This window comes from Neovison vison, chromosome 7 (assembly GCF_020171115.1).
Source record: "Neovison vison isolate M4711 chromosome 7, ASM_NN_V1, whole genome shotgun sequence".
In the NCBI taxonomy this organism is placed as follows: Eukaryota; Metazoa; Chordata; class Mammalia; order Carnivora; family Mustelidae; genus Neogale; species Neogale vison.
The window spans coordinates 44,065,935-44,076,906 of NC_058097.1; the positions used below are offsets into that span (position 1 = coordinate 44,065,935).

The 10,972-nt window shown below is 39.1% G+C and overlaps 1 protein-coding gene across 2 annotated transcripts in view; it reads right to left on the bottom strand.

The window, feature by feature from the left end:
- Positions 1-7,767, bottom strand: part of LOC122911600 (zinc finger protein 383) — an 81,623-nt gene extending 73,856 nt beyond the window's left edge. Inside the window, exons 1-2 of one of the 2 annotated variants that reach the window (XM_044256454.1) lie at positions 7,415-7,767; positions 3,444-3,499 (exon numbers count right to left, since the gene is read on the bottom strand). In XM_044256454.1, the coding sequence (XP_044112389.1) occupies positions 3,444-3,452 (9 nt within the window). In that variant the 5' untranslated portion in view covers positions 3,453-3,499; positions 7,415-7,767. Of the gene's footprint in view, positions 1-3,443; positions 3,518-7,414 lie in introns of both variants that reach the window. The other variant, XM_044256453.1, reaches the window with a different exon arrangement.
- Positions 7,768-10,972: the final 3,205 nt, after the last annotated feature.

Below are 10,972 nucleotides of genomic sequence, written 5' to 3' on the forward strand. Positions count from 1 at the left end.
GGACTACGTGAAAATAAGAAGTTTCTGCATAGCAAAGGAAACAATCAACAAAGGTCGCAAAGGCAACCTATAGAATGAGAGAAGATATTTGCAAGTGATATATCCGACAAAGGGTTAATATCCAAAATATATAAAAAACTGATACAAATCAACATCCTAAAAACAAATAATCCAATTTTTTAAAATGGGCAAAAGACATGAACAGACATTCCTCCAAGGAAGACATACAGATGGCCAACAGATACATGAGAAGATGCTCAACATCACTGTTCATCAGGAAATGTAAATCAAAACCACAATGAGATATCACCTCACACCTGTCAGAATGGCTAAAATCAACAACACAAGAAACAACAGGTGTTGGTGAGGACATGGAGAACATGAACCCTCTTGCGCTAGGGTGGGAATTCAAACTGGTATGGCCACTGTGGAAGACAGCATGGAAGTTCCTCAAAAAACTAAAAATATAACTACTCTATGATCCAGTAATTGCATTACTGAATACAAAATATTAATTCAAAGGGATACATGCACCCCTATGTTTATATGGCAGCATTACTTACAATACCCAAATTATGGAAGCAACCTCAATGTCCATTGATAGGTGAAGGGACAAGCTATGGTATTTATATAGACAATGGAATATTACTCAGCCATAAAAAGAATGAAATCTTGCCATTGCAACAACATGGATGGATCTAAGGAAAATAAGCAAGTCAGAGAAAGACAAATACCATATAATTTCATTCATATGTCAAATTTTAAAAATGAAACAAACCAACAAAGTAAAAAAAGAGACCAAAAAAAAAAAAAGAAGAGAAAAGAAAAAAAAAAAAAAAGACTCTAAACCATAGAGAAAAAACAAATGGTTACTAGAGCGGAGGTGGTTGGGGGATGGGTGGAATAAATGAAGGGGATTAAGAGTACACTTATCTTGATGAGCACTGAGTAATATATGGAATTGCTGAATCACTATATTGTACACCTGAAACAAATATAACATTATATGTTAACTGAACAAAAAGGTTAATCAGTTTATTTTATATTGAAAACAAACAAGTTCCTGACTGTATTTATTGAAAAGGCCTAGAAATAATAATTTATCCAGTACAAATAAACACCCCAGTGTCTACATTGTAGTCCTTAAGTATCATATTCAAATGAAAAGAACCAAGGTCCTTTGGGAAAAGAGATGATTTCAGGATTGAGTCAGAAATGCACAGGATGAGTCTGAACTATTCTATTGTATCAGAAAGCAAGAGAGCTATCAAAAACTATTAGAATCATATTACAAGGACTCAGGCACCAACTTGAAGAGCCTCTCTATGGCCAAAAATGGTATAATTTGAGGATCTAATATAATGGACCTATAGATTAAAAAATGTTTAAATCATGAGCTCGTAACAACAATTAATTTAAAAATCTTCTGGTCACCTTTTTAGGATTCTAAGAAACTAACTCATTATTCAAATATTCTTTCCTAGACAGACTATCCTTTAGGGTAACCAGACAGTTGATGAGAAGTTTTAATTTATAAAGAGAATTTCACCTAATCTATGAAAGAGGAATGACAGAATTAAAATATCATTCTGCAACCTCTAATCTAGACAGTAACCATCAATGGTGGGTAACATTACAAAAAGGAACAGAACTAGATATAATGTGCCTCCTGATAGACTCACATATTACCCCCTATGACATACTCATGACAAAAAAAAAAAAAAAATCCCAACTGAATCTGATCAAGCATCTAGACTTAACTACCAATTTTCAGGAAACAGTTAAATGATGCCACAGAGATGCAATCGGCAAAATCCGAAGAGTGGACAAACAAACCATTTTTTTTTCCTTTTCTAACAAAAACATACACAGAAAGAAAATAGATGGAAGGGGTACCTACAGAATAAAAGATTCAAAAGACCTCAGTGAACTGCAGTGCACAGTCCTTATTTGGATTCTAATTCAAATAAGCAATTAAAGAATTCAACGATTATGAAAATTTGAACACTGGCTAGATATTGATGATACTAACAAATTACTTCTAACTTCTCTAGAGGCAATAATGGCATAATGGTTGTTCTTAAAAATAATCCTTATCTTTTAGAAATACAATTTGTATTTTCTTCAAAATAATCCTGCATATAGGAGTGAGGACAGGGTAATGTGTAAGAAAGAAACAGGTATCAATATAAATGAAACAAGATTGACTGGGAGGTGAAGCTGAATGGTAAGTATATGGGAGTTCTTAACTCCTCCACTTTCCTATGTCTGAAATTCATTATTATGAAAATTTTTAAAGGGGGTTGGTAGAGAATAGAATATCCGCAAGGCTCTAAGCACACAAATAGCATTGCTTTAAACAAAATTGTGATATAACTGTTGTGGGATAAGGAAGTAGAGTGTGACATAGCAAATCTAAATGCACACATACCTTGCAAAAAAATAACTAAAAAATGTCGAAAAACTTGATTAATCAAGATAGCAATATAGGAATATTCATTAAAATATGGATGTATTCTATTGTAAATAGCTAAAAGAGATGCAAGTATCTCCATTTAGGGAGTATCTTTATTTCTGAGATAAAAAACAAAAACAAACAAACTGGTGAGTCATATGGAAATTCCTCATGACCCACATTTCCTGTTCAACTTCAAATTGAAATTCGTTCATGGATGCCCTAAAAGTCACAGAGACCTATAGGATCAGCTACCGAGACCACAATCTTCCAAGCTCATAAACCAGGAGGTGTCGCATTTGGAACATCTGGAACTACCAACATCATTTCCTATTCTATCTGACTGGTAAATACCAATCCGTAGAACAAACCCGTGCTTGCTCCCACCTAAGCAACTTGTACTTCTCCACCTCTTCAAGTCACTGGAAAGACTAAGTTCATTCTACAAAACTACTCTCATTTCTTTTTATAAGAATTCATTTCCTGGGGCGCCTGGGTGGCTCAGCAGGTTAAAGCCTCTGCCTTCGGCCCAGGTCATGATCCCAGGGTCCTGGGATCGAGCCCCGCATCGGGCTCTCTGCTCAGTGCAGAGCCTGCTTCTCTCTCTCTCTCTGCCTGCCTCTTTGCCTACTTGTGTTCTCTGTCAAATAAATAAATAAAATCTTAAAAAAAAAAAGAAAAAAAAAAGAATTCATTTCCTTTCCATCATAGCTCCTGGGAGAGGGCTGAGAAAAGAGATGCTAGAGGAAAATATTAATGCTGGGTCAAAAGAAGAGGGCACTTAAGAATGGTGATGTATTATCTGGTTAGACTGAGGGGGAAAGGATACCAAGGATCCTGAAGGGGAAAAGGGAACCTGATAGTCAAAAATGTTAGGAGTAGGAAAACAAATAGTCACATGACCATTAGAAATTTTTTTTTCTTTTTCTTTTCTTTCTTTCTTTTTGAAACTAAATGTGAGGAAGGTAAGAAAAAAGCATCAACTCACCTGGGCCATGGCTTTCAGTATTCAGGAGAGGATGAATCCTTCTTGGGGCTGTTTTCCTGAGAAAGGATAGTATTCTGAGAAAGCAGACTGGGTAAGCAAAGAAATGTTCTAGAAAACCACACTGGCTTTCAGCTGATCACACCAGGTCTTATGACGTAACTGTGGTCAGTGGGAGTATGGGATAAACCCTACTTCTTCAACCTCAGAAGTCCAAGGCTTTAGCTCTAGAGAAATGGATCCTGGCTAGTGGATTCCAAGGAATATAGACTCCTATTCCCTCTCCTTCATCTGATTAAGCCAGGTTCTTGCCTCAGCCAAGTGATTCAGGCCAGACCTTGTCCCACTTCAGTGAACCCAAGACATAGCTGCTTTGACTGGCCTGAGGAGATCCCTCCTCTGTGGTCCTCACTCAGGTCCTCAAGCAAATTCACCCAAATGGTATCCTTTGTCCAGGAACCCAGTATGCTCTGATCAGAAGGACCAAGACTTCCCTATTTAAGTCTTCTCTCTTCTCAAGCCCAAGACAGTCTGTCAACTCCCATCCCCCCAGAACTCCTCACCTCAGCCGTACACAGAGACAATCCTCATTCTTACCCTACAGTTCAGTTTTTCTAAAATAATAATAATAATAATAACAACAACAGCAGCAACAACTTTGCCTATATGTTTTTGCCACATAAAACAAGGTGTAACTTTTATAACTTTTTTTAAAAACTAAAGTTTATGGCATAAATTAGTACAGTGAAATGGACATTCTAATTACTAAAATTAGGGGAGGGGGGTTGGGAGAAGGGGTGTGGGGTTATGGACATTGGGGAGGGTATGTGCTTTGGTGAGTACTGTGAAGTGTGTAAACCTGGCGATTCACAGACCTGTACCCCTGGGGATAAAAATACATGTTTATAAAAAATAAAAAATTTAAAAATAATAATAATAATAATTACTAAAATTAGACCAATTTTGTGACTGAAAGGAACCAGAAAAATGTTTATTTTTCAACTGTGACTGAAAGACTTACCCAGAGGCAGGAAATTAATTGGCCCAGAGAAGCTTAATAGAAGTTATGGGGAAAAAATAAAGCAGTTGTTTCCTATGGAGTACTGGTTTTCTAATGGATTTAGTGGGGGAAAAAAAGGCTAAATAATACTTTTGATAGTGCCTTCTCCCTGATTTTACTGTGAATGCTTCTAGTATTAGATATTAGCTTTATTAGCTTCATTAGGCATTAGGTTAGTTCTATTTTTCTTTAACCCTTTAATAACAGAAATCTGCAAACACACTCAAAAGTATAGTTTAAACAGTATGAAAATCCTCCATGTACTAGCTTCAGTAATTATCAGGTCATGGCCAACATGGTTTTATCTAGATTCTCCTCCACTAATTTTAGGTTAGCTTTGATTTTTGTTTAAATAGCTTTACTGAGATATACTATGCATATTATCTAAGTCAATCATTTAAAATACATAAATTCTATGTTTTTTTTACTATATCCCCATGATCTAATTTTAGAACATTTTCACTTCTACAAAAGAAAGCCCATTAACAGGCAATCTCCTTTTTCCCCTCCTCCCTCGGCCCTAAGCAGACACAAATCTACTTTCTGCCTCTATGGACTTGGATAGCATTTCATATAAATGGAATCATATGATATGTGGCATTTTGTGACTAGATTTTTTTCATTTATTATGTTTTCAAGGTATATCCATATTGTAGTATGTTACCAGAACTTCATTCCCCTTTATTGCTGAATAATATTCCATCGTATGGATAGAACACATCAGGGTCCTGGGATCCAGCCCTGCATCAGGTTCTCTGCTCAGTGGGGAGCCTGCTTCCCCCCTCCCCCACTCTGACTGCCTCTCTACCTACTTGTGGTCTCTGTCAAATAAATAAAATCTTTTTAAAAAAATGTTTAGAGCAACCCTTTTAAGTGAACCCAAAACAAGAAAAAACAAATGTCCAAATATATAACTGGGGTTTATAACAATAAGGATAAGTCTAAGAAATGCAATATTGTGGTAAAAAAACAAGACTCAAAACAATATTACCCAGAACAATTTAATTTCTATAAAAGACAAAACTATATTAGAGATGTGTAAATATATGATAAATTGTGTTTTTTTTTTTTTTGAAACACAACAAGAAAATAACATTATTCACCAAAGTCAGAATAAGGGTTACCTAAAGAGGTGAAGAGAATAAGTTTATTCTGGGGGCAGGAAGAACAGAGGTTTCTGGAGGGCTGACACAAGTTTTTATTATATAGAGTTTCCCTTTATAATTCTTAAACTGTATGTCTATATTTTAAACACTTTTTGTGGAAATATGTAATATTCAGGAATTTTTAACCAAGGAAAAATTAATTATATAATAGCTATAAATTTTAGTGAAAACATAAAATATGAAATGATAAATGCTTTGAGATTCTGATCTTGAAAATAATGTATACTGTACACACATGAAATGTGTTAGAAGGAAATCGATCAATATATTGGCAATGGTTGTATTTGGGTGGCAGGAGTTTATTTTGCTCTCTGTAACTTCCCATTTTCCAAATTCTTTAAAATAATCATATGTACAGGGACGCCTGGGTGGCTCAGTTGGTTAAGCAGCTGCCTTCGGCTCAGGTCATGATCCCAGGGTCCTGGGATCGAGTCCCACATCGGGCTCCTTGCTCGGCAGGGAGCCTGCTTCTCCCTCTGCCTCTGCCTGCCTCTTTGCCTGCCTGTGCTCGCTCGCTCTCTCTCCCTCTGTCTCTGGCAAATAAATAAATACAATCTTTAAAAAAAAAAAAATCATATGTACATATGTATGTGTGTATTTGCATGTTTAAAAAGAAGCACAAGCTTAATACACTGGAGAAATTGAGCCATCTTCTAAATTAGCAAGTGAACACTATGTAGAAAAAAATGAAGGGAACTGTTGGGATCTATGTGTCCACCCCTTGAGGTTCCCATCATTTTCTTTAATGGAAATTTGTCCAGGTCACATAGTTGAGTCCACATTAAACAATGCCATCCAGAAGAAAAGCTTAAAAAGGAAACTCCCTAGCACCTTTTATTTGGCTTCCTCAACATTCATTCCTCCTTCTCCCTCTGGGGACCTACCTGAGAAGAGCAGAGCTGAGGAATGAGAAAGGAATCATGAGATGCCAGGCCTTTCTTGTGGCCCAGACTGACCAGAGCAGTAGTAGCTCTGGATTCACACCTACTCCCTCCACCACCACCCCCTCCCATGGAGAGGAGGGATGAAGAGAGGTCAGAGTCTAGGCTGTACAGAGCATTCCTGTCTGAGCACGTCAGAAGGAAAGAAGTTTCTGCTGTCCAGAACCAAAATCTTCTCTTGACCTCACACAACTACTGGGACAACACACACTGCCACCCTGGGAACAGTAACAGACACCCTCCAACTGTACACACGGTGTCACAAAAAGTTACATGTTCATACTCACACGTCCGCATAAAGTCAGACATCCAGTAGGCTCAGCGTGCTAACATTCATACAAATAAAACCACACACACACACACACACTCCTCAGATAACACTCATGACCGCATAATCACAGATTCTTTACACTCCCCATCTCGTACACCCAATGTCACATAAAACGAACACACACTCACAGACGCGCCGTGGGGACAGCCACATCTGACACACACGGCGCCTCACAGAACCACACACCTACAACAGGGATATCCAGCCACACCTGCAAACAGAGGTTCGCGCATGGTCAGTCGCAATGACACACCCACTACAGGGACAGACAATCACACCCCTACACAGAGCGCCGTACGGTCACATAAGGTCACGGTCGCACACACGGAATCCTGTTCCTCCCTTCCCCCAGTCTGACGAACTCACACGCGCTGGAGACTTCAGACCCGCCCAGACCGCCCCTGCAGGCTGCTCCTCCCCAACAGACGGATGCACCTGCGCAGCCTCGTCGAGCCCCCAACGCTTAGGCCGCTCACCTTGTAATTCCCCTTGCCGGGAGGCCGAGGATCGGGCAAGCGAGCGAAGGAGCGGCCCTATTTCTCCGGAGGCCTCTGGGAAATGTAGTCCGGAAGCAGGTCGGCTCAGAGAAGATGGCGCCTGGCGCTTGGATTTCCTGCCGGCTCATAAGCCTGGGCCAAGCCGATACCCCTGCTCCCCTCTCCAGATCGCAGCAAGGGGTCTTCTAGATCCACGCGCAGTCTCCTAGTCAGGTTCCCACAGGAGACAGCCCACACATCCTGGAGATAAGCTCCCTCTATGGGCCCTGCTAGTGCCTAGGAGCCACATATTTCTAAAGAAATAGAAATATGTTGCTGCGTTCCCACGGAAGTTGATCTGAGCCGCAAGAACTTCTGGGAAATGTAGTCTAGAGGTGGAAAGGGTGAGGCCACTTCCATCGAGCTTGTCTTAGGTGACTGCACTAAGCTTGTCCACAGTGAAGAGTGGAACCCCACCCAAGACTCTTCTGGAACTTGTATCTGTTAACCTTAAAAATAAAAGTAAGTTATTTCAAATGGCTATCAGACACATGAAAAAATGCTCATCATCATTAGCCCTCAGGGAGATTCAAATTAAAACTACATTGAGATATCACCTTACACCAGTTAGAATGGCCAAAATTAACAAAACAGGAAACAACATGTGTTGGAGAGCATGTGGAGAAAGGGGAACCCTCTTACACTGTTGGTGGGAATGCAAGTTGGTGCAGCCTCTTTGGAGAACAGTGTGGAGATTCCTCAAGAAATTAAAAGTAGAGCTTCCCTATGACCCTGCAATTGCACTCCTGGGTATTTACCCCAAAGACACAGATGTCATGAAAAGAAGGGCCATCTGTACCCCAATGTTTATAGCAGCAATGGCCACAGTCGCCAAACTATGGAAAGAACCAAGATGCCCTTCAGCGGATGAATGGATAAGGAAGATGTGGTCCATATACACTATGGAGTATTATGCCTCCATCAGAAAGGATGAATACCCAACTTTTGTAGCAACATGGACCGGACTGGAGGAGATTATGCTGAGTGAAATAAGTCAAGCAGAGAGAGTCAATTATCATATGGTTTCACTTATTTGTGGAGCATAACAAATAGCATGGAGGACAAGGGGCGTTAGAGAGGAGTAGGGAATTTGGGTAAATTGGAAGGGGCGGTGAACCATGAGAGACTATGGACTCTGAAAAACAATCTGAGGGGTTTGAAGTGGCGGGGGGGGGCGGTGGGAGGTTGGGGTAGCAGGTGGTGGGTATTATAGAGGGCACGGCTTGCATGGAGCACTGGGTGTGGTGAAAAAATAATGAATAATGTTTTTCTGAAAATAAATAAATTGAAAAAAAAAACTAAAAAAAAAAAGTAAGTTATTTTACCACCAAAATGGGTTTTTTGGGAAGAACAGAATTGCAATTCAGGAGGAGAACGCTTGGCTAAAATGGTAGACAAGTCCAGCTAACAAAGAAGAGAAACAACTCTTTCATGGAAAAGGAGGAAGTTGGAAAATTATTTTGAGGGAACATCCATTGGAGAAAACCAGGGTGATGATGGTTTATCACTGGCGAAACTGCAGGGGTAGTCAATTTGTTCCAGGTGAGGCAATTTAGGAACATTAGTTAATTTAGGAACATTTTTATCACCCCCAAAAGAAACCCTATACCTACCAACAATCACTCCCAATTTGTCCTAACCCTGACAACCCTAAGGAACTCTAATTTACCCTCTGTGTCTACAGATCTGCCTATTCAGAACATTTCTTATAAATACAGTGTGGTCTTCTGTGACTGGCTTCTTCACTCAGAATAATGTTTTCAAAGACCATTTGTGTTGTGGCATGTATTTTTTTTTTTTAGATTTTATTTATTCATTTGACAGACAGAGATCACAAGTAGGCAAAGAGGCAGGCAGAGAGAGAGGAGGAGGCAGGCTCCCTGTTGAGCAGAGAGCCCGATGCGGGGCTCGATCCCAGGACCCTGAGATCATGACCTGAGCCGAAGGCAGAGGCCTAACCCACTGAGCCACCCAGGCGCCCCATCTACTTTTAATTATTTAAGAAAACTCCATACTGTTTTCCATAGTGGTTAAACCAATTCACATTTCCATCAATGGTGCATAAGATTTCCCTTTTTTCCACTTCCTTGCCAATGTTTATTTCTTGTTTTTTTGATAATAGTCATTGTATCAGGTATGAGGGCATATCTCATTATGGGTTTTTTTTAAATATTTTTATTTATTTGACAGACAGATCACAAGTAGACAGAGAGGCAGGCAGAGAGAGAGAGAGAGAGAGAGAGAGAGGAGGAGGCAGGCTCCCTGCCGAGCAGAGAGCCCGATGTGAGGCTCGATTCCAGGACCCTGGGATCATGACCTGAGCCGAAGGTAGAGGCTTTAACCACTGAGTCACCCAGGCGCCCCTTTTTTTCTTTTCTTTTTATTATGGTTTTGATTTACATTTCCTTGATATGGTTGAGCATATTTTCATGTACTTATTGATCATATGTATGTCTTCATTGGGAAAATGTCTATTCTGTTCCTCTGCTCGTTTTTTAATTGATATTTTTGTATTACTATTGAGTTACATGGCTTCTTTATATATTGGATATTAATCCCTTACCAGATGTGAAGTTTGAGAATATTTTCTTTCATTCAGTAGGTTGCCTTTTCATTTTGTTGGTGGTTTCCTTTGCTGTATGGAAGCTTTTTCATTTGAGGTAGTCTATTTATTGTTTTTGCTTTTGGTGTCAAGTCCAAAAAATCATCACCAAGACCAATGTCAAGAGCTAACAGCTCTGTTTATTTCTAGGAGTTTTATAGTTTCAGGTTTTATTTCAAGCCTTTAATCCATTTTGAGTTAATTTTTAGGTATGGAGTAAAAGAGTAGTCCAGTACTGAACTGTACACTTACAGAAAGTTAGGATGGCAAATATTATGTATATTTCATAACACATTTAAAAACTCTGTGCATGAATAAAGCAGTTTTATTCATAATAACCAAAATTTGGAAATAATCCAGATATCCTCCAATGATAAATGGTTACAATGTGGTATAGCCATACCATGGAATACTACTCAGCAATAAAAAGAAATTATCTATTGATTCACACAACAGTCTGTATAAATATATAATTATATTGAGTGAAAAAAAGCATAAAAGATTACTGTATGATTCCATTTTATGTATAAAGATCTTCAAATGACAAAATGTAGAAATGGAAAAGAGCAGTGGGTATCAGGGATTAAAGAGGGGGTGAAGTTGGGAGGGAAAAAAGTCTGACTAGGAAAACATGAAGGATCCTTGGGGGAATGGGCATGTTTTGTATCTTGACTATATCAAGGTCATATACTTAGACCTTGTGATATTATACAATAATTTTGTAAGATGGCACTATTGAGAGAAACTGCATTAAGTATACACAAAGTATCAGGTTTGTTTGTTTGTTTTTTATAAGAGAGAGCACAAGCTGGGAGGGGAGGGTTGCCAATGGAGAAGAGGAGACTCTCAAGCAGACTCTGCACTGAGCGCCGAACCCTAGGAGGGAATATAGTCTT